General features: G+C 43.1%; 1 protein-coding gene across 1 annotated transcript in view; it reads left to right on the top strand.

Moving 5' to 3' along the window:
• Nucleotides 1-12,581: 12,581 nt before the first annotated feature.
• The window catches only part of CYTH3 (cytohesin 3), a gene marked incomplete at its 5' end in the record, with an annotated part of 41,172 nt that continues 28,915 nt past the window's right edge, over nt 12,582-24,838 (top strand). The window contains one exon of the mRNA XM_080354151.1: nt 12,582-12,612. Coding sequence (XP_080210277.1) covers nt 12,582-12,612 — 31 coding nt within the window. The remainder of the gene's footprint in view (nt 12,613-24,838) is intronic.

Raw genomic sequence — 24,838 nt, forward strand, 5'->3', positions numbered from 1 at the left:
AAGAACCACTTTGTGTGGAGTTTTGTGGCTTCAATAGGTCAGATGTACAAACTGCTTTTCTGAGTAAACGTCCTGTTAGGGCTGGGATGGATGATTATTATTGTACAGAAGAAGAACATTTTTAGTAGGGGTAAGGGACCTTTATACTGAGTTGCCTTCTTATTTCCAGTTCCTTTCTCATCTTGCTATTCTGTTGGTGTTGGAAAAGGGTGTTTCTAAGCAAAATGTCCTGCTAAACAACTCATGCTTTCTAAAATGTCATTCACCACTGTCTAGATCCTTCCTGCACTACACAGCACAGATCTATTTCTGCCATTAGAAAACAAATTAAGGAAATACTCAATATTTAGAGAATTGCCTCCTGGTTTCCTATAAATGTACACTAGTGGAAATTTACTATGGTGTACTGCTTTGAAAAAGAAAATATACTTTTAAATGTGTGCACACAGAGCTTTGCATGTAGATAAAGTGCTTTCTCACAGTATGATGCTGCCATGCTTATACAAATGCTTATTTGCCTTCTGACATTACAGTGCAGAATGCAGCAGTTGGTGCCTTCCTGCTCAGCGTGAGGAGCCCTCCGCGCGCCGTCCTGCGCCGCGAGGCAGCGCGCCCGCAGGCAGCCCTGCTCCCTGCTCCCTGCGCCGGGCTGCGGGCTTGCTTGTCTGCTTGGGCTTTGGTGGTGGTTTTGTTGTTATGGGGTTTTAGGGCTGTAAAGACTGCACTTTCTTAAACTTTGCCAAAGTTTGGTTTTCTCTCCTTGTCTCCTCCGTTCCCCTCCTGATAGGTATATCCGCTTTTAATTTTTGGAAGAAGCAAGCCTGTACGTACTCTGCTAATGTATCATCTTATTGTCAGGTTGTTCCTTTAGTTTTATGGCCCGGTTTCGTGTATATTTTCCTTCTCTTCCCTCCCCAAAATTTCTCAGCATAAGCATATACTGATGTTCGGTTTCATTTCAGAAACACTCCCCTGTATTAAAAATGGACAGAAACTGTGTAGATTGGTACCTCATATGGAAGAGCTGGAATGATGCTATCCTTCACTACCCTGCACCAAGAACATCCTACCGGTGTGCACTTTGCCTAACCCTGTGTTGCGTTTCAAAACCTCAGTTATCTTAGGCTTTTTGGAATTGGTGGTACAAGACTCAGACCAAGCAGATGGTTATTTTGTTGTTAATGATGAAATACATTTAAAAGCTAGAACATTTTAGAAAGTGGTGGCCTGAGGGACTTCTAGAAAGTCTACCTTGAAAAGATTCAGTTTATTTCCACGACCTCAATATATTTATAGTCTGGTTTGCAAATATCTTTTTTTCCTTCTTTGTGGAAGATCTGTATAAACCTAATAGTAAAAATAGTTAAAACCCAAACTTGTAAAAGTATGAGTGTGTTTTAATTTTCTGGTCATAGTCAATTTTACCTATTATCAAATATAAAAACACCTAGACGTAATTTAAGCGTTTGTTCTTAAAAGTAGGTAAATCCAATGCTTAGTGCCTGCATCATCAGCTGAAGTTGATGAGCGTTCCATGAACCTTCTTGAAAACGCGTTCTGCTGTCTGCTGGTGACTAACGCTACTTTTAATTGCCGATACTCACAATACTTCCTGTGAGCTGTGCTGTTATCCATGCAGAACAATTTTAGTCTATGGCCTTGGTCTTTGGCCTCGATATTTGTACATTTTGTTTTATTGCAAGGGGGGAGATGGAGAAGGCTGGCACAAGCCATTTTTGTTTCTTCCAGGTAACGATGTTTACAACTTTGTATGTACTTTAGACATTTATTGTAACACTTTTTGACTTGTGAGAGGAGTTTCCATAGTAAACTTGAAGCCTGTTGTCCTAATGAGGTGAATACAGTTTTGAGTAATGTACAGTGCTATCTAAACTGCAGAAGGTGCTGCTCGCGATGCTGCTCGCGTACACCACAGGAGGGAGTTCAGCGTCAGTCCTCTACGTGATTTCCGTCACAGCATTGTCCTGTAGCGCAGGGCACTTCAGTCTATGGGCGTGCTGCCTTCGGCTGGCTCACAGAGTCACTGCCAACGTGTTAATGCACGAAAGCGACACTCAGCAGTCATACTGGAACTGTTTACAACTGAACTCTGAATACCAGTTGATGGGTCCTATCAAGCTATTTAAAACAGAAATAAAAATCTTTAAAAAAAATTCTTTTGTCTGTGCTCAACAAAAGAGCTAGTTTTGCTGCTTCTCGCTCCAGTTTTTCGCTGTGCAGATGGTACGGATGTACTTAAAGAGATCATGTTTCTGACAATATAAAGTCAGACAGTGAGTGGCTTTTTCAGAGATAAAATTTGAGAGATGTGTGTTTACTGAATACCAAACAAATTAAACGTGTGTGAGAAGAAAAGGGCCTTTATACTTGGTCTTGGAAATGTGTTATCTGAGCTCTAGGCTCGCCTAATCATGTTAGCCACCAGCGTTCATTCTTTTTACAGACCTTTTTTAAACTGACACAGCGAAGCAGTCACATTCAAGATGGTTCCAAGGTGTTTCCTAACCAACTGGCTCTAACATTGCAACATCGTTTAATTTTAGAAGGGGGAAGCAAACCGCGCTAAATGTGTGGGACAGCCACAGCACGGCTCCGGCGCGGGGACAGAACCGCCCCGGTGTTAACAGGTGTGTCACACCTCGTGTTTTTGCTGAATAAACTATTCACATGAAAGGTGCGGAATAAACGCGTATCTTCTGCTTAATGTTGAACATTAAAAAATCAACCAAACCAGAAACCCCTTTTCAGATCTCTTCTGAAGGTTGCTATCAGGTGCCTTCTTGATTCTAGACTCAAAAGACATAATTAAAGTTTTTGCTTGATCTCAGGGTCCCTTGATGCCATGAGTGATGCGTTCTGAGAAGTATGTTATTGTTATGTGCTCTATGTATTCTGAAAAGAAATGATATTGACAAGGCTGAAGAAAAGGCTGATACCGTAAGTATAAAATTAACAATATTTTTCTTAATGGTAAATGCTGAGAGCATCTTTTCCTTCAACATGCATTTAATAGAGGAAAAAAAAAAAAAGAAGGGGGAGAAGAAAATGAATGTAGTAATCTAGTAAGGGCCATGAAGTCTCAGCACACGATTAGACGCGCGCCGTCAGGAACGCGCCGCGCTGGAGACTGCTCCTTTCTTCTGGAAAAGCGGTGGTTTCTAACCTGCTTGGCTGCCCGTGTTCCAGCCACCCACTGTGACAGTGATGTGGCTTTGCCTTGATTACTCATGTTGTCATCATGTTCAGATGGTTTATTGGTAGTTTTAAGTATATTTATATAAGTGGGTGCGATACCTGCAGCACATGGGGGACTTAAAGGAACTTGCAATACTTTTGCAAATAAACTCAGCAATAGATGTGCTAGCACGTACACATCCAAATCTCTTCCTATTAGGATCTGAAGTGTTTTGAAGTCAGATTCAAGTTGGCGGCCTAAGACTTTGTGCTTTCCTGCGTCTCTGTTCAGCGCATCTTAGAACAGCCAGTTGGAAGGGACCTTCAACGCGCATCCCGTGCAGCCCCGCCACGAGCGGGGGCACCTCAGCCAGAGCGGCTGCTCAGAGCCCCGTCCAGCCTCACGCTGCAGAATGCTCTGCGAGGAGCTCATTTGTGCAGCAGCCCAGATTTCCTCTTTGCAAATGTGAGATTGCCAGATGAACCTTTTAGCAATTTAGACCCATCAAAACATTCACCTCTTCAGTACGTCCCTAGTTCCTGTCTTTTCTGGCAGATAGGAGAGCAGCTCAAAATTTAAAACAAAGCAACAACAAGGCCCTCTCAAATCAAACAGAAGTACCAAAGACTCTGCTGAAGATATTCACATTTCTTAAAGAGATGATGTTTTAAAAGTGGACGGAGTGATTTACCTTCCATTAAAAAGAAAATATTGGATGGGGGTCTTGTAATATAGAACTGTGGTGTACTTGTAAAAAAGCACATTATATGTCTCTTGAGCATCAGGAAGCACTGTTTCTATTTGTTATCACAAATATTTTCTAGACATACCAAAATACTCCTTTATTTATCTTTAACCTCATAGTTCAAAGAAAATTAAAAAAAAAAAAAACCAAAACCAACAACAACCAAAACCCATCAACCAAGAACACAGCACATTTTGGAATACTTTCAAGCATCATGCATTGTTAAAAGTATCCCCAAGTGCAAAGGACCAAAACCAACACAGAAGTCAAACGCTCACCTCTTGCTCATTGAACAAAAAGCCATCGGCAATGACAAGCAGGATGCTCTTGATGCTCTTGAAGCCCTTAATCACTCCAGCTGGAAGTCGTTCACAAATAACCCTTCTGAGTCCGGGCAATCCCATCTTGCCTCACATAATTAAAAACACCTCTTCCACAGCAGAAACTCCTAAGTGGTGTTTCAGATCTTAGCCTTGCATTGCACGTGTCGCACGCTGACTGCAAGCAGGGGTGACCTGCTGCAGAGTTAGAATAGTGACAACAACTATAATTTCTGGTCTTTGCTCCTCTCACTCGATATAAAAGCATTTAAGATTAAAAAACAAGAATATTTTTGTGATACTGTATAGCACATTTCTAGGGGCTTGCTTGAACACCTTCGGATGTCTGTCATTTAAGGTTTGTATATGCTGAATTTTCCATCAGGTTGCAAACCAGAGACTACCGCAAAAACTAGATTTACTTGTCAAGACAGACTGAAAATTTAAACCTTTTTCCGAGCTGGACAGCCTTCTTTTATCTCCTCTTCCCTCTAGCTGCTTTCTGAGTGAGAACATCTGTACAGACTACAGCAGGCTTCAAGCCCTTCACTTTGATTTACGGTATCTGTTCCCAACAATCTGTTGGTTAAAATAAAAGCTGTCTGGTCTGTGTTGTCACTGTCAAACAGGATTTTCAGAGCTCTTCCTCACATTTTCTTTCTGGTTTATAACCATTCATTTGCACTTGAAAACTGTACCTTCTGATTTCTTTCTATTTAGCTAAACTACTTACTTGCCCGTGCCAGCACATTATAAGTCTTTAGAAATTTTCATCAGTTCTGCTATTTTGAAAGGAAACCAAACCAACCAAACAAAAAGCTTTCAAAAATATATCTCCACCACCTTTGTTTCATTTTGGGTGTTTGAAAATGTTCTCCATCCTGCCGAACGGCCACCTGATGCAGTCACCGCAGAGAGCTGCCTCCGTACAACCCAGATTTCCGATACGCGGAAATATAGCGAAGCTCTAAGATACACATTTAAAAAAAAGAAACAAAAACCGTTTAATTTAACTACTTTGTAAGGCATTAGTTTTTCAAATGTGTTCACTGTATTTTGTACACTTCTTTTTTTTTTACATTACACTCTTGTTTTACTGAAGCACGGCAATTTGCCAGCCTTAGCTTCTACTGATAAATTCTGCTATACAAAGCAAAAGTGTTTATATGAGGCCACTTCCTTCTGTTATTTTATCATCTTCCTGGTTTTGTCTGTTTTCAATAAATGCCTCTGTATTTTCACATCTTTTATATGCATGTACACACAGATCTTTTCCCCCATATTCAAACTGACAGTTACGAGTTGGTAAGGACAAAAAGGACAGACTGTTGACTTCAACTTCATTGCACTAATATGCTATACAGATGCTTTTATATTACACTATTAAAGGATCTTAAGCCATTGATATAAAAAATATGTCCTGAATATGGGAGCGGGGTGGGGAGGAAAGGGTCGGTATTTCATAAAAAGGTTTTGAAATGGAAATAATCTCTGGGTGCAGCTATATTTGAGTACCACAGAACGACACATGGAGGCTAGGTTCTCGCAGTGAAAATGTGTTCTTTTAAAGCATCTCACATTTAAGCATTTAGAAATTTAAAATCTAAAAATAGATTATGATGGAGACCAAAGATCTCTCCATTATCTGTCTCAAGAGGTGGAATATTTCTGCCTGAAGAGAAAAATCTAGAAAAATCAGCACTTAGGAGAAGCCACAGAGATCCCTGCACACGCAGTGGAACCCAAAGCAACTTGAGTGGAAGGAGAACTGAATTAGGGGCCATCGGGGTAGAAGAATGAGACTGGAGGGAAAAAGTCAAAGTTACATTTCAGCAAACTGGAAAAACCTTTTGGAACTCACAAGAAAGAGAAGCTGTTCCTGATGTCACTGCCCAACTTAGCACTGAATTTAGCATGAATTCCTCTTTCCCACAAAAAACTGTTACTAAGGATGTAAGCTGCAAATCATCATGTACTAATCTTTTTATGAAGACATTTTTGTTGTTGTTCTGTAGACCTATTGTTCTTTTACAACTATATTAATAGACTAAAAATATCAATGGCAGTTCTATAAGACTTAAATTACAATTTTATTTCTTAAGAATGATTATTTTACACTGCTGATTGAGATCACAGAAATCCTTTTCTGACCACAGAGGTACAAGGTACCAAATTCATCCTCCATGTAACTCCCCTGAGGTAAACGGAGTTACATAAGGAATTAATTGGATCCGTCTCCTTCATTTCCTCAGAAAAATTCTTTATTTTAGTGCTTGCCAAGTTTTAACTTTGACTCTCTCTTGCTTAACAGCTTCTTGTACTTAGAGACAGTTTATCTTTCTTTAAGACTACAAAGAGAAATACAGCAGGAGAAAGACAATTAAGGTGAAAATCTGCTTTTTCAATTGAAAGTACACTTCTTATGGTAAGAAAATGCCAAAACCTTTTTGTTTGGGTATAGATGTGCATGGGATTATTCTTAATTATATCCGTGAGGATTAGAAAAGAATAAAGTAGTATGTATAGTCATGAGAGAGAAAGGATTTAAGCGATGTTTTTCTGCCTCAGACCCCATGCGTTTTTTCCTGTTACAGCAGCTGGAATAAACAGGGACCTTTCATGGTAAGAATTTTAAATATTACACGTTGCCTTTTAACAAAGAATCAGCATCCCTTTGCACGTGGACTCAGCAGGGGCTATGTATTAAAAAATAATCTACAAGAGAAGCTGAAGGCATATTCTCACCGGTATACAACGGCCATTTCATGACACAATTAATTTAGTTTTTGGATGGTGACATGGCACAAAATTCTTTGTACAAATTCAACCCATGAGTACAAAGTTATTTAAAAAAACCCAACCTTACAAAGCAAACCCCTCACAAAACAAGGAGTAGAGAGTGTTTTTACTCCTGATGATTTTATTTTAGAGTAAGTATCATCTTCCTGCTGCCGTTATAAAGCCAAGATAAAGCTTGGTCTCAACACCGTAACTCATAGCTGGCTAATCTTGACAGGAATGCAATTACATGCTCATATTTGATCTTTATCAATGTATTACCATTAGGTGATCTAGTATGGCACACATCAGACATTAACAACTATGTAAGTCTGACTACGGGAAGCATGAAAAGGGCTGAGCATGGGAGATCAGAAAGTGAAATTGATGGAGGGTCTGTGGTTCAGATAAGGTTTGAACGTGCAGCGACATTGTCCCCACTGACAAAGTAACTATCCAGCAGCTTGCCTTCCTTCTTTCCACATCATCCGTGTCGAAGTCTACCAGCGCTGCAGTTGTGCCAATGGAACAGTTTGTGGGACCAATGCGTGAACTTAATCAACGGAATATTTTGGATAAAAATAATTATTTGAGATAGAATGTTTAAAATGTGGATTGAGTGATCTGATTTACAGCATGGCTTCACAAACGGTTGCATGAACAGCTGAGAGGGCACTAAAAGTCAGAATCATTAACTGTCAGTTCCTGCTTCTGCCTAAATTTATGGCTCCATATTTATTAAACCCAGATTTGTGCACTGCTGACTAGCCAGCAGCAAGATTTGAGCCAGCTCATGTGGAGATACGCAATTGCATTTCAGACGCTCGCTGGTCAATCAGCAGGAGCACCTGGTCTAACCCTTCTAACACTGTATGTCACGAGCGAGCCCGGCGTGTCACTTGGCTGCCACACTCACAGTGGGACGCCAGCCCCGTCACCCTGCGGAGCTCTTTAAGAAGGCTGCTCCAGGCGGGGGGAGGAGGAGCTGTGGGGCCTCCCCTGTTATCAGCACTACTACAACAACTCCCTCAACTGCCCCACAGGCACGCAGCTACAGCAGGACTCACGTAGGCCTGCAGCCAGCCACAGCTCCCAGCGCGGGGTCAATGAGCAATTTCAGATTCCCAGGCCTTGGCGAGACCGAAGAGTGGTGTGTGGTAACACATCTCACCATCCCCAGCTGGAGTTAGCCAGCACAGGTGAATTCGCAGACTGCAGCTGCTTCTCAGGGTGGGAAACTGGCCAAAATCAGTGCATGCTCCTTTGGAGAACTACTTTACATCAAGCTCTTTCATTTTCCTGAGATAGAAGAACCCTCTCAAGCTTCATGCAAAATTCCCCTCACAATCTGTTTCAGTCCACGTCCTTTGAATCCAAGTCCTCTTTTTTTGCTATTTTAGGCACGACTTTCATGCTAGAAATCATCCTGCTTCTGCCTAGTACTATGCATAACTAATACAGGTTGAACAAGTTCTAATGCAAAGTGTATTTCAGATCATAAGCTTTACAGAGTTGGTGGGCCTCCAAAATTTTTAATGCATTTGGTTTTCTTCATTGGGACATTCTGGAGCTCTTTACTCAATGACTCACCGCTGGCCCTATCAGTGTCACACAATGGAAACAAGCACTGACTTCCAAAACCAGTAATATTTGATGCTAGGAGTAGATTAAGCTCATTTAGAAGCCTTAAAAAACCAAACCAAACCAAATCAAAACCAAAAAACCACAACCTCAAGTATATCAAGAATTGGAATTTGAAACAAGCTGCAAATAAAATTCAGGACATGATTTAAAAGTTCAACTGGAGAAAAACCCATGCAAAATTCTTAGAAGAACGGCATCTTTTCAGAATTTCCATTAACAAATAAAGAGCAGCAAAAAGGGAATCCACTCTTGCTGAGGAAAAGGATGTGATAACCAACAGGGCTTTCCTACTCCTGAATTCTTTGAGTATTAAAAAGAAGGGGGCGGGGAGGAGTAAAGAGTAATTTTCATTTTCATTCACTACTACTTGGAATCTGGTTCAAATTGAAATTCATAGAAATGGCAAAATATTTAACGAGCCTTTTAAACCACAAAAATATGATGCAAGAGATTCAGTTGTCTTCACGGACTCTCTGTGTAGGGATAAATGTCATAATAGATCACTTCTAACCCCTTTAAATGAAAAATGACAGGATAAATTACTACTTAGTGGAAACCGAATCAAAACAGATACTAACCTAGCCAAAGAGGGGGAAAAAATAAAAGGACAAAGTGTATTACCTGAAAATTCAGCAAACAACTACATTTATCATTAAGGAATCAATCCTGACAACAGCAGTTTTTGGAGAAAGCCCAATTTTCCCCTAAAAATAATTTCAACAGGCCAGCTATTAGCCTATTATTTACATGAATGACAGACTACGAAGTTCTTCCAGCACAGAAGGTTAGACATGTGGATATAAATCTGGCAAAGCACACTTGTGGTAAAAATAGAGCTACAACTGCAGAAGGGACTGCAAGAAAGAAAGACAAAGAAAAAAGATCACGCAATCTTTGGAAAACTGTTGATTGAAACCCCTGTTAATACAGAAAGAAAAATAAAAGTCATATGTATTTCAAAACAGAAGAATGATCAAAGTTCCAGAAAACAAAGTAGATGCGAGAGAATTATTCACGTGAGTAGAAAACAGTTTATTGGAATGCATCCTAAAATAACTTGTCTTTCTACCCAGCATCTGTGTTGATAAGGAACTACCCAGTATTTAACGACAGTGGCACTGTTACTGTTGCATTACCAAATCTATAAAGTAGTTGTCGTAGAACTACTATAGCTGCAATGTGGAACTATGACTGTAATTCTTTAGTTAATTTTGTACATTTTCAGAAAATCTATTACAGACCTAGTTAGGCTGATAGTCAGACATGAGACTTCTTTTATACGCAGGAAGATGAGACAACAAGGTGAAAGGTTTGATCTTAAAAGTTTCAATCACACAACCCAGCTGAACATTGAGCAGCTTTGTCCAGTAAGCACCTTGTACACAGAACTAACAGTTTATGCCAAGAACACTTGTAGGATCAGGCCCATGCAAAAGTTAAAGTCTATTTATACACAATATGTATAAAAATTCCAAGTTTTAAGGAATATCTGCCATCATTTCAGAGACATACAGCCTCAAAGGAGACACTGTGATTTCAATAATCTTTTGTAAAATGTATCATTAATTAGTCATCCTACAAAAATGGAACTGGAAAGAACAGATTTTTGTTGATAGAGTATTGAATGACTTATATTTCAAAGTTACAAAAAGTAAGCTACATATTCAACGAGACAAAATACTGAAAATTTAACTGTTGGCTCAAGTTAATAATGAAGTTATAATAAAGAACCTTTTACTTTTCTCACAAGTTTAGAATTGTCTGATTTCACTGCGAAGCTTATATAAAATATCCCAACTGATCACTTACAACTAGGCCAGACTTTTTTCACATCTCGCTTGCATCACAAGATAATTTTTATTTTTGCTATTGATTTGGAGAATTTTAAAATCTAGTATTGCTTCAGTGAAGTCAACAGGAATTTTGCACTGAATTGATGGGAGGACGACTGCTCTCCACGGCTCACTCTTCTCTGCTATTGGAATCAGTGGCTGGACTATCTTGTTTTTTTGCACTAGAATTTTCCTTATAGCAAAAGTATATTAAGTTATACTGAAATCTACAAAGGAAGGGAAAAAATGATAGCGACAAACAAAACCAACAAAATAAAACAATATATTTTATATAAAGCTGTAAAACAACACAGATGAAATGAAAAGAATGTAATCAATTATAAAAGTAGAATTTTTCTCATGAACCAGATTCCCCTCTAGTGTAAATAAGTTTTCTCAGTGTGCAAAAATATTAAAAGCTCACTGTCAGTTCATCTGCACTCAGAATTATTTTAAAACCGCCTTGTAATTGCACTTTATAGACAAACATTTCAAAATCAATCTCTACGGTAATGCTTCTGTTTTATACACTAAGCTATTAAACTTATAACAATGTTTAATATAAAATATGAAATACAGAAGAGCATTTTAAAGTTTTGTGATGATTATGCTTTCTAGATGAGGTAAAACGCTTTATCACCGGAGCCGCTGTCAGAGCCAAACCTCAGCTCCCAGCAAAATGGGCTGTAACAGCTCCCTGACAGCAGCGGTGTCAAGAGGTGAGCGCTCCCGACACGGCTGCCTAGACCGGGCTCTGTCCCATGCCAGCCTACAAGAGGAAAATGAAAACCACGATATTTTCCTGTTGGCTGACCCTTTCCTCCCACAGCTTCCTGTCTGAATAGAACTTTGACACCAAACGTTTCAAAAAAATAAAGAGAGGTGGTGCCTAGGAAGGAAAGAAGGAAGGAAGGAAGGAAGAGCAGTCTGTGCCAGCACACTTTGCTTACCTTTACAGACTCTGGAGGCTGCTGATATTACGACTCCTGTGATATCTCACCGAAGATCTTTACTGAGGACTTCGGAAATCCCACACATACTTTGACTCCTAGGGCAGTAAACAGGCAAATTCTTTCTGTTACCAACGTAGATAATACACACCAACACAAACCCCTGCGCCACATACAGGGAACAGTCGAGTTTGTGCACAGGCTCCTCATGACCGCTGCGGCGGGGCAGCCCCCAGCACCCCTCCAGCGCCAGACCGGACCCACAGACGAGGAGCAAGCAAGAATCGGCAGAAAACATGAAGAAACCTCGTACACCTCCGGCTCCTTTCTGGAGACTTCAACCAACCTCGCCGTCCTCCGCGATGCAGCTTCAGGCCAGCTCGGCCCTTGCCTTCCCGCCACCTCCTGCTCTTTCCCCATCTTCAGACTCCTCCAACGGCACCGGGCGCCCTGCAGACATTCTCTGGCTACCGCAGACCCCAAGAGACGAGCCCAAGTGACCGAAACCCAACTGACCCGACGGGTCCCCTCAGGCCCTCCCGCCACGGCCCTCGGGCTGCTCCCCGCGGGTGCCCCCAGGCCAGGGCTCCTCCCGCTCCCTGGCCGCCGCCCTCGCCCCGTTCCCGTCGGGGCCCCGCCAGCCCTCACGGCCCCTGACAACCCACGGGGATCTCGATTCAGGGGCCTCAACGCGGCCGGGCCGCGCCGTGCGCAGCCCGCCGGGGAACGCAGAAAGGGAGAGGCGGGAGGCGGACTCTCTCCTCCCGGGCCGCTCCGCCGCGGGGCACGGCCAGGGCGCTGCCGCCTCCCGAGGGGCGGAGGCAGCGCGGCGGCGGCGACCCTGTGGCGGCGGGAGTGGCGACGCGGGGCCGGCCGGGCCTGCCTTCCCCGTCCGCCCCTCCGCGGGTCACATGAGCGGGGCGGGCGGCTGGGCAGAGGCGGCGGCCGCCGCCGGGGCTGGGGCGGAGCTGGGCGGCGAGGGAAGGGGCAGAGGAGCGCGGCGGCGGAGCGCGGCCGCGGCGGAGGACGAGGAGAGGCGGCCGCGAGGCGCCGAGCGAGTGGAGCGGGCTCTGGGCCTCCCTCGGCCGGTGCGGAGCGCCCGCCTGCGGCCCCAGCATGGACGAGGAGGGCGGCGGGGGTGGCGGCGGTGAGTGGCGGGGGTCGCGGGGCTCGCGGGGGACGCGGCCCCTCACCTGGCGGCCGCGGGCGGGAGGAAGGCGCCCCGCTCCCGGGACGTGGGGCCGCCGCTCGCCCGCCCGCCTTCGCGGCCGTGACATTTGCTGCCGGCGCGGCCGCTCCGCGCCTCGCCCTTCCCCGCAGCTGCTGGGCCCCGTCCCGCCCGGCGGCCCCGGGGCACCGGGGGTCCAGCCCGAGCGCGGCGGCTGTAGCAGCGAGTACCGAGCAGCTCCCGGGAGCGGCGGAGAGCGGTGGCGGGGTTGGCCCTTCCCCCGCGGCCACAATGGGGGCTCTGTGCCCCGCGGCCGGGCAGGGCCGGGCAGGGTCGGGCGGGGGCGGTGGGGCGGGTTCGGGCACGAAGCGGGCGGCGGGTCCCCGTGCCCCGCCGCGGGACAGCCCCGCCGCACCCGCGCTCCTGCCGGCAGCTGCGGGGACGGGAAGAAGGAAGAAAGTGCGTGTCTTGCAGTGTACGAGCAGCGAAAAGAATAATGCAGCTGTTTGTGTGTGTCATGTTGATGGAGGCTCGGTGATAATCACGGAGTGGCTCATCCAGTCTGAGCAAGGTGAACTGTTGCTGAAGGCAGCGGCGGTAACGTTGCCAGATGCTACTTTTAGAAAATCCGGACTCGCATCTTGGCGGAGCTTTTATTTTTAATTTTTATCTTTCGGAGGCCGGCTTGCGCACCGTCCTGGTTTAAGGCACTGCGGACTTGCAACACGCTTCCCTCCTTTAATTTGTAATGTGTTTTGTGGGTACGTGTGCGGAGCTGCTGCCTGAAATAACCAGTTCGTGTGTATCATCAGCAGCGATAATGGTGGCTGAGGAGTAGCTGATCCTGCCTTGGGGCGGAGGGTTGACTGAATGGGCTGTCCTGGATCCTCTGTGTCTGTGGTGGTGCAGAGCGAAGTGATGAGGATATCTCTTAAATAAAATGCAAAACGGGCTGTGTCTGAATGCATCGGCTTATTTCTAAATAGGTAAAGTAAGGGCTAAACCTTGCATGATTAATAGTTGCACCGTGCTTGCTAATTCTAAATATAATTACCCAGAACTCGGAAATCAAGTGGGTGTGGTGTTTGTTTTGACAACTTGAAAGGAAAAAGCTATGGTGAATCAGAAAAATAATTCTTCAAGCAGTCTTCTGGGAATATGGCCATTTCTCAGCAGGCACTTTTCCTGCTCATTTTGTCGGTGATAGATTTAACTTACTTTTTTTTTTTTTTTCTGAAAAAGGAAAACAAAAGACAAAACAAGCCAGTCCTGAGAAGTTATTATTCAAAACAGTTGAACACTGTAATTGTAAGGAGCAGAAAGCTCATTCAACTCAAAATATGTTATTTTCACAGTATTATGGACTTGCATCTGTAGTTAGGGGAAATGAACATGCTTATTATTGGCACTAACCCTGTGTAATGTAGTACTTAATCATATGCAAGAAGTAAACCAGAAAGTAGATGTATTGCTAAATCAATCTTTCGTAAGGTGATAAGCATTTCAAAGTTGGATTTTCATGGGAGGAAAAATACTCAGGACGTTGGGAGAAGATGGTCTACATTTAGCTGAAGGCTGGCTCCGTAGGTGAAGTCAGATTTTCACCTAGTATGCAAGTGAAACTATTCTTTTATTTATAACTTCATATCACATTAATAAACATGTTGGCTTTTTTGGGTCGAATTACAGTATAGTTTAAGTTCCTTCTTCCTTGGCTTCCTTGTAAATTTTAGACTACAATTGTAGGCTACTGAGACTGGAAATGTTTTTGTGATCAGTGTATTTGACATTTTACAGTGGCTTTTTGTGAGTATTGCAATTTTTTTCTTCAATAGAGATCCAGTCTGGCTTTTTCTTATGGACTGCTGTCAATTTGGAACACCAGCTTAGGTTATTTCCAGCTAATAAGTTGGTATTTTGAATTGAAAGTATTTTTTTTTTCTTTTTAAACAACAGCAAGCATGTGGAAAGTGTGGATTTGACAGCCAGTTTTAAAATCCTTTAGTGCCACTGAGTAGTGAGACTAATGGAGTCTCTCAAGAGAGTCTGACCAGGGTGGTCCAGTGTTTTGAGCCTCTACAGGACATTTGTAATCCTCAGAAAAAGGACATTATGGAGTGGGGAACTTGTACCTGTGCACAGCCATATGCTTAAAGTAGTATGCAGAATTGTTTGAGGACTACACAGGATCACCCTAATTAGAGGTGCTTGAACTAGATAAGCATCTAAATATCCAGGACATTAAACTGTGATTCAGAAGATAAACTGCTGTTCCCAGTTTGGTTCTGCCTGCTGCCCTGCTCTTGGGTTTAATTTGCATCCTGTATTCAGTTCCCTCACTTGTCAAATGGGGTCAGTTGTTTTACCACCGCTAATAAAAACTGTGAATGGAAACAGAGCTCTGTAAAGTTAGCATTTATTATTTTAGAAGCACTTCATGGAAGAGAAATGTTAATTAAGGGAATTGTTCTTGGTGCTGTTTTCTCTTTTGTATGTGGAGCGCTAAATAGGGGCATGCGTTTCTGTTATACAATCCACTTACGCACAAGCCTCCCATTGATTTCAGCAGAGGCTCTGTGCATGGATTATTGATGTGATATGATCCGAGTCACTTGGTGTTTGTCCCAACCTTCTTTTGTGTTCTGATTAAAATATCTCTCTGCTTCACTTAATCCAGGAAATTTCTCCTCCTCCCTCTCCTCACTTGGTCTAAAACGGCTCTTTTGTGATTTCACTGAGGCTTTTCTTGCGTGGTTGCTGTCACGGGGCGGCGGTGCCGGTGAACGGGGCCCTGGCGTTGAGCAGGGCCACTGGCAGCAGGTGCCGTGATTGCCTGTCACAAAGCAGTAAGTGATCTTCTGCATAACGTCAAAATATGTAAACAGCCGGGGTGGGGCCCGTTGTGCTGGAGGTGCAGAATAGTACCCTTTCTGTGTTTGGGTCTAGTCATGCAGCAGCTTCGTAGTCCCCCACATTCCACTCCATGCCGTTCCTCTCGGAAAAGACTGAGACATCAAGTGCTTATCAACTTTTATATGTGCGTTCTAAGCTACCTTTATGAAGGGCTCTAAACAGACATACCAAAAAGTTAAAATCCTGTTTCTGCTTGACAAATAGACAAAATTATAGCACTAATTATACCAGCGAGGTTTCCCTACTGTTCCCCAGACTCTGTGCTTTGTTCTGAATTCCGGAGGTTTTTGAAGGGTGAGCGGGCAGTGCAGTTGCCGGGCTCTGTTGGCTGTCGGCTGCGCTGGCCAGTGGTGCCAGGGGACACGCTGCCTCTGTTACGCAGACGCCGTGCACAGGGAACTGGGCTGAGAGACCAGGTCGTCTCGCAGCGAACTCAGAATGGATTTGCTGCCACACCAGATTTAGCAAGATGACTTCTGTTCTTCTGCAGGGAAAAGCAGTTATCCTTTTAGAGGTAAAAGCTATTAAATGTAACAAAACCCACAGATTTTTTGTAGAAAAAGTGTTTTAAAATTGATTAAATAGATATATCTACATGAGCAGCCTGATCTTTTCTGTTATTTTCTCGTTGTACTATCTTTCAAAGGTAGACGTTAAAGATATAATAGAAGAGTCTATATGGCCTTGTTGTGATTATAGACATTTGTTCTGCATTTAAGGCTGATGTTCCACATTTTGTTTAAAATAAAAAACCCTCATAAAATAATAAATGTATTTTAACACAGAAGAACATTAAATATGTTTCACTGCCTGCTCATCGAAGTGGATGACTTGTACCAGTAGTTTTAAAAAGTTGTCCTGAAAGTTGTTTAGAGCACGGCTTGTGGTTTTAAATAGCACTCTAGGGAAGTGCCAAGAGTGCCATAGAGGCACCTGAGTGTTCGACTGACCTCCCGGACTGATTCTAGGGAGAGAAAAATAGATGCAGAGACAGAACATCAAAAGCGTTACGTAAACACGACATTTATCAGCCAGCAGAGCTTCTGGCTAAGTCTCTCTTTACTAAATAAATATTTCTTCATGCTAAACTAATCTCACATTTGTACAGATTACCTGTCAGCTCAGTAGTATCTTAATATTTAGCCTCAAACACATTTACTCTTATCACTCTAATGAAAAAGACCGTGGTAAAATATTGCTAATTACGTTGTAATTAGGAACTTATTTCTGGTGGCATCAGAAAATGGGCTTGTTAACTGCAGTAACACTTTAAGTTTTTTCTTAGCCAAATGTTCAATATTTTTAGCTATGACTCGGAAGAAAACATTACGTTTTTGCTAACAACGTTTCCAGAGGTCGGTGTTTGCCAAGCTTGATGTATAGTTATATAACGCTGTTGGGTGCGTGTGCTCAGCGGTCTGACAAGCCGTGGATCTACGGGAGCAGCGTCGCTGCGGGACAGCGCGGGGCTTTCCTGCAGAGCGTCTGCGACTCGTGGTCACAGCGCTGTGACGGTGGGTGTCCCGGGGGCTGCTGGCTCTGGGCGGGTATCGCATGCTTTTAGCATCACTGGAGTTCTAAGAGCTTTTACCAGTTGAGGGGCTGCAGATTTTGAGGCAACACACCATTATACTCTGCAGTTCACATTGAATTTCTTAATCTCATAGTATTTATTGCCTCCCCTTCTTTCTTTCTAGGATTTTGATCAGTTTTTCAAGTGCAAATTAAATATGTTTTTGCTTTCCTCCAGTTTCTTCTGCTTGCCATCTTTTGTCCTATAAGTCTCTTCTTTCGTAGCACAACAGAAAGGTTTAAAAAGCTTTAAACTGTTTCAGATATACTGTGGCTCCATCTTATCTGCTGCTCTCTTTTGCTTGCTTCCTTTCCCTCCCAATGCAAACGTGCTTTAGTCTGTTCCTTTTTAGACCCCAGATTCAGCCCCGTTTAGTTTTTGAACTGCTGCCCATCTCCTTTTCATGTTGAAAGCCGCTGGGTGACCTGTTTGCAGTCAGTGTCTGAGGTTTCTCCTCCAGGTCCATCCGGGGTCCTTCCCGGGCTTGTCCTGGCCCCTTGTACTCGGCACATTCCCTTCCGCCTCTTGGTCCTGCCAGCTGCCTCTAGGACTGTTTACTGTACTTTCCTTTTTGAAATCTTGCTAGTCTTTGGCCTTTTTGACTGTTCTTTCCTCATTCCCCTCCTATCTTGCTAATCACTTTTTCATTTGGAAGATGATCTTTGTGCTTCCAGCTTTTTGTGAAGATTTGCAGGACCCTGTGCTTGGTTTAATGTGCTTTTCGTTTCTACGTCTTGTTTCTGGATAATGAAATTTCCAAATGCAAATTGAACTATCATATTTAAACTGATTACTCACAGCATATACTGTGTGCTCTGGATCCAGTACCATCTGTCCTAGCTAAAATGTTGGCTTGTTTGACATCTTAAGATTGCGTAATTGCTGTCTTAATGAGTTTAAAACAGAACTCTTAATGTTTTTTTCCCACCCTCTGCCTTTTCTTGATATCTGTGGATACACGCTGGCATCTCAAGTGGTTATTGACAAGTAAGTGGTTCGATGTTATAATTTATTATTTCTTAAAAAGTCATCTATAGGAAAGTTGTAACAGAAGTGGCAGTAAAATGGCAATGCCAAAGTATTAGAACACTTTTGCAATGTTATCTTCTGCAATATTAATTTTGCTGTTTGAATGCACAAACAGATTTAACCTGGTTGTGGGATCACACGTGACATTTTCTGTAGAGTTCTGCATGGGACGAGCCGGCCTGTCGGGTGGTGTTTTGTGATGACTGAATGAATCCATAGGATTCTTTTCCTCTTTCTTTAAAGTAGAGTGAAAGTCAATGCTGTCGGCTCCACTTTGTCTCACTTACGCGTGTACGGAAGGATTACACTTATTTTAGTGAAGAGTTTAGACACAGTGACCATGTGCTTCATTCACAGAGGATAAAAATAAGTACTCAGCAGCAGGATTATTAGAAAAACCTGTCAGTCTCTAGAACTGTAAGGCAGGAATCCCGTGGAAGTGAAGAACTCGTGGTATTTTACTGTAAGATTTACAGAAGCAAAGGAAAAATTGTGTGAACAGACATAGTGGTAAAAGTAAAATTGTATTTAATTAGGCCATTTGTATAACTTTAACATCTAACAAATTGTTTTTAATTGCATATGACTTCCGTCTTTTGACTCCAACAATTTCATGGGAAAACTTAGTATTGCAAATTTTTTGGACAGCAGTGTTTCCTCTTGGTGGGATAGACACACAGAATCCACTAGAAAACCATGTGTTTTGTGGTCCTCGGAGATTTGCCTGAGGAGGAAATGGCTTGACCTATGTGGTTGCTATGAAGTAAAAACATTCTTGTTCTTTTTTTTTGGTGAACATCTGTGTCACATTTATTTCATTACTTTTTGAGGTTCTTTAAACCCATTATTTGGTAATATAAGGTATTATTTAAGGAAAATAAAGACATGCACAGCTACTTCCACAATTTCATTCAGGTTTTGATATCTGCGCATTCATAGGCGTAAGTGGGTAGGTTTTCCAGTGAAGTGGATGTGTTGGAAGGCAAACACAAACAGTGTCCAGTGTTTCCTAGGCAGAAAGTACTTGACAAATTCCAGAGCATCTCATGGAGGTAACAGGAAATGTTTCGTGCTGGAAGCTGGTGAAGCCTAAATCAGAAGCTCATCTCGGATATGAGTACTGAAGATCTTTGATGTGTTTTTCTCAGCAGGTTGGGTTTCTTGGCATGTTTTTACTAATTAGCCTCATTTTCAGATATTCTGTTTCTTATAAAAAGAAATAGCTACCTTATGCCAGGTGTATGGGAGGACTGTGAAAGTGATGCTGTTATTTAGCAACCCCATGGGAATTGTACCAGCAAGGATAGATTTTACTGCAAGACTATTAAGTAGTATTTTTGCTGAATTCCGTAAGAAAATTCCCTAACCAGAATCACAGATGGGTTCGTTTGTGAGAGCTGCATCTGATGCAGGTCTGGCTGTCGCTGTCGCGTCCACGGGCTCAGCTGGGTTTTTAGGAGCTGCTGCTGTTCTTTGCAGAGGTGGGTCCTTAATACAACAGGAGAAACTGTTGTTGATTTTTAGGTGAAATACCTTGAGTTTCTTAACAAAACAAAGGCACTGTGTGAAAATGGTGGAATGCCAGTCTGCTGTCTCTCAGGGTGTGTGTGGAAGAAGCTGAACAGTAACTGTGGGAAGTAATTTTAGTAGGTTGTCTACCCAGCTACCAGTTCTCATACAGCTTGTAGGAATATTTGCTCCTCAGTCAAATTAGATTGACGTTGAGTGCTGTGCTGGGCTTGCTTTTGGAGAAGAGTTACTGGGTAGGAAACGACGCGTCCAGGCTCTCTTGTGCTGAGTCTGGTTCTCACACACACAAAAAGGCTGAAGAAATGGACGTGCGAGGAGGGAGCTGCCTCCTACTGTTCTGAGAGGAGCTGTGAGATGCGATCATCTAACGAGTCATCACTTCGTTCTTGTACAGCCTCCTCATTAATAGTTACTGTAGCTTCTAGCATGGACATGTGTGCTTTGTTTGTTTTACTATCTGATTCAAATGCCAAATACCATTCAGGTGGTTTTCTTGTTTAATTCCAAGTATTCAAGAGTCTTTCTTTGCTGTTACATTTTTGCTCTAATGCACTCTAGAGATCATGTTCCTTAGTAAGATCCTTGTTTAGCTCATAAGCTGTGTTGACTGTAGGGTCAGATTCTGACATAATCAGATCCTGTTGCCTTAATACTTAAGAGAGGGGGAATTGTCAGAAGGGACATTTGTAATTGCATTGCATATTATAAAATAAAGAACTATTGTTGCTTGAAGCAGTATTTCTTATATTCAGTAGTCAGATTCCAAATAAGTTGTTTTTTCTTTCTTTCTTTCTTTGCACTAATGAGCTTCCTGCCCGCTCAGCGGAACACGCGAGGAGGAGCCTCGCGCGGGGCACCGCGCGGACCGGGCACCGCGCTGTCCGCGCTGTCCGAGCACCGCGCTGTCCGGGCACAGCTGTGTCCGCCCATCGCGCTGACCGCGCCGTCCGCGCTGTCCGAGCACCGCGCTGTCCGGGCACAGCTCTGTCCGCCCATCGCGCTGACCGCGCCGTCCGCGCTGTCCGGGCACAGCTCTGTCCGCCCACCGCGCTGACCGCGCCGTCCGCGCTGTCCGGGCACCGCGCTGACCGCTGGCAGGTGCCAGTTTTGAGTCTGTAAAGCTGCTGCCTGGTTCTGTGTCAGTGTCTCATAACTGGGCAGCCAGGAGATGTGGAGGAGGGTTTTCCGAGGAAGTTGAGGTTGAGCCAAGGGGCTGTAGAAAGAGATGGTGGCTCTGTTGTGGAGCAGCTCCGGTCATGGGAAGAACCTTGCAAGTTAAATGCGTTTTCTGACCGTGGGACTCCCAGCGTGTGCGGGGCAGGGGCTCGGTCCTGTGTAGGACCACTGCGGGTCCTTCTGGAGAAGGCAAATGGACCTGACCCATTTCTTGTGCACAGACAGTGCTCAGCTGTTCCCAGCTGCCCGCACAGGAGCTGCTGTGTGCAAACTGTGCAGGGCGAGGGTCCATTGCAGCAGATCTGTGGACTTTACTGCGTGGGGTAGGTGAATTTGTGTCTATATATTGTTTTGGGGTTCTCTTTTTTTTTTTTTAAAGTCTTATTTTCTTTCTTTTCACTGGAAGTGTTCTGCTTGACACTCTCACAAAGCAGTTCATGTTTCAGGAGCCTACCTTCAAGAGGCTCCATCGGGCTGAAGTAATCCTTGGTTTTCTCTTGCATTTGGGAACCCCAGTATATACTAATTCAGGAAAACTCTTTTTGCATGTGGTATCTGTCATGTAAATACCTAAATGAGTAGTCCGTGTTATGGAAGTATATTTTTATAGTCTCAAAGTAACTTTTAAAAAATTTATATAGCTTTATTATTATTTAACTTTCTCTTCTGCAAGTCAGTTTTGACCTACTGTACCAACCTTTATTAAAATTATCATATCATGTACTTGCAACATTTTTAGGCAGCATCCAACATTCATCTGGGACAAGGAGAATATCTGTGCTTGTTTTCCTACCATGTCGTATCATGCGTGCTCTGTTCCTGAATCGCGGTTCGTATAGAAACTGTTTCCTAACTGAAGCTGGAACTCGGAGCCGCGGTGAGTCAAGTCTAGAGGAGTGACCGCAGCGTCGTTCGCAGGCGCGGGAGGCGGGAGGGTTTCAATATGTGACTAGTTTGTGCTTCGTGTAGCTGTTGTGCTTAACGTGGGAATCTCAGGCTGGGTCTTGAGGCAGCGTTCTCTGTGCCAGGGGCAGCCCCGCGGCCGTGCCGGGTGTTTGCGGCTGTTCTGCCTGGGGCAGAAAACAGCGCACGTGGGTTGATTTTTTTTTTTTTGGCTATAGGAAGTGGATTTTTGTGCATTAAATGCAGCAACTTTCTTTTTTTCAGTATCCGAGAGGAAGCTTCTCTACCCGCTGTGTTGGCGTCGTGTGGGGTTTTTAATAAAAATACATGGAACTCTCTTCACTCTCTGTGCGGTGTAAGCTGGAAAGGCTGCAGTGGTTAGTCTTGGTCTCCTACCAATAAATGACATAGTATCACATCAGTGTTTTAAAAGATTAGGTGGTATTTTGTAAGAGCAAACATAAGAAGAAGACTAGTTTAAGTCTTTCAGCTGTGAATTCACTGATGCACAAAATAAAAGGAATATATATTGTTATTGATCTGATTTTGCTGAAAACTTATTTTCCTTAAATGTCTTCTACCTGTGTTGTAAACCGGAACAAGTAACGTGTGTTATGAAGGGGAAAGGTTGAGCGAAATCGGTAATCCAAATTAAATACAAATAATACTCTAAAGTCGATGGAGCCGGTGGGTGGTGGACTTGGCAGACGGACCCGTTGTAGTATGTTAGACTTGAAAGGCCATGTGGAGATGATTATCTTCTGGCATTTTGTAGTGAAGGTTTTTGAAGAAGCTTTTTTTTGTTTTTAAGGAGTGAAAAATAGGAAGAATAGCTTCAGTTTGCGCTGAGTAGTAAAATAGTTTGCTGTAGTAGCATATGGGAAAACAATTTATTCAAAGGTAAGCTGCAAAAAGAAGTTCTCCTACTGTTTTCCTATAGGCGGTCTTGTTTTCTGGAAGCAGCCAAAGATCCTGTGCAGCTGGGACTAATACAGGATCCAGCTGTAACTTTTATTGTTGTTCAGATGTCCGGTGATGGTCGAATCTCAGTTATTGTGTGGAAATTCAGTAAAGGAAAAGGGTAGGGTGGGAAAAAAGTGACTCTCTATAAAAATATTCCAGTAAAAGCAACAGGAAGTAGGAGTATCCATTTCAGAACTCTGCCACAAATCCCATCCTGAAATACTTAAACGCCTTCAGATTTTTCTGTAGACTTCAAGTAATCTAGGAGTTCTTGCTTTATTTTTTAAGCAGAAATGAAGTCAGGCGATCGGAATGGGAAGGTGGCTGTTCTTTATGTTACTTGGGGAGGAAGATGCCAGCTTCTCCTTCATGGTACAAGGTTTTAGCTAACACAGAATTCTGTACTCTTTAACGTATTGGTTCAGTATGGAAGGCTACAACATGATATTGGTTCAGTATGGAATGCTACAACTTGGAGTATATCGAACAGTTTTGATTTTACTAATCTCACTTATGCTGTGTTTCACTAGCCTTTGTTTTATAGAACCTAAGTATATAAGAAGGGGAAAAGCCTAATATTTTCTGTAGAGTTTGATTTACCTTTGGTATATTGAGTGCTTCCAACTCTAGACTATGTCTGGGATTGAGATTAACTAAAACAAGTGAGCAGTGCAGCGGGTGGGGAATGGTGAAACTACTTGATTATCCGAACAATACATCTCTTTTCCTTTTAAAGCAGTTTGAATTTTTTTTTCCTTCTTAAAAAGGTCGTATTTCTTTATTTCTTTGTAATGTAGCCAGTCATCCAGTTTCTCCATTACTTGAGATCAGTGATGACAGTTTAGAGATGCGCTGTCCTTGAGGTATCTCCTTCCTTTCTAAATCTTCCTTCTAAACTTCATTTACAGGTAGGGTCCATCAAATGGCTATATGAATTTCAGAATTGTTTTGCTATTACTCTGAGTCTTTAATTGTGAATGTTGTTACTCAATCACTTTGTAATTATTGTAGTTTAATAAATTTATTAACAGTTGTGTACAAGTTATAAGCCCTGATAGGCTGGAAGAGCTAGCTTTTGAAATACTCCAAGTTATTCCATTGCTAGTGACAGTGAAAGGAATTTTAAAGCATAATCCTGGACAGTATGAGTGCATTCCGTTCCGTGTGCCTTAATTGGTTGCTGGTATTAATTCTTTTGTTGGAGGGGCGGAAGGAGGAAGGAGGAGGGTTAGTGTCAGCCGGGTACCGTTGGGCAGCCCGGCACTTCGCCCCTCGGTGCTGGAGCAAAACAGCCCCTTCCTGAGCTTGTAGGAGCTGATCTGTGACTTCCAGGTGGCAGCTTCCAGGGCAGCTGTGAAAGCAGAACACTGCTAACACAAGACAGTCACAGCGAAAGAAGCGTCTAGAACGTCATGTAGTGACGTCGTGCGTACAGCGCTGTCAGATGCGCAGGTTTCTGGACCGTTGTGGTCGCTGCGGCGGAGGCGGCTCTGCGGGGAGCGGGACGGCTGCACCGAGGTGCCGCTTGGTACTGCTTGCATGGTGACTCACGAGTTCACCGTCAGTGTGTTTTGTAAACCTGCAAACCAATTAGTTTTGTTTTAAACTGGCATGAATTTCTCTTCTTCTGTTTAATTAAGCAAATTACGACACTTATTTTGCTCTGTTACTGCATTGGGTGATTTATATTGTGTACCTATGTTTGGGCTTTGGTCTGATTGTTTCCTCTTCTGAACACTCTTGTAGTAGTCTTTTTATTTTATTATACAATGTTATAAATTAATACAAGGCAAATAATTTGCTGCTTTTTTTGGTAACATTGCTGTGATTAAATAAGCTGTATTACTTCATTTTAGCTTTGTTTTGCAAGGATGGTGGTCAGAGTCCTTCCCCCCCAGTTTTTAGGGGTTATGTTCTTGATTTCAGTTGTGAAGAGCCCAGAAGAATCTCTTTCAGCTTAGTTGCCTTACTGAGGTGCAGGTCAATTTACACTCTGTTTTGCAAAATTGACATTGGCCAAGTCTACATAGAACCAAAGACCATTAAAATACAGCAACCACAATAAACTTTGTGTACAGATTTGCTTTAAGATGCTTTGGCTGCATTCATGATATAAGG

This window comes from Nesoenas mayeri (genome assembly GCF_963082525.1).
Source record: "Nesoenas mayeri genome assembly, chromosome: 15".
Lineage (NCBI taxonomy): Eukaryota > Metazoa > Chordata > Aves > Columbiformes > Columbidae > Nesoenas > Nesoenas mayeri.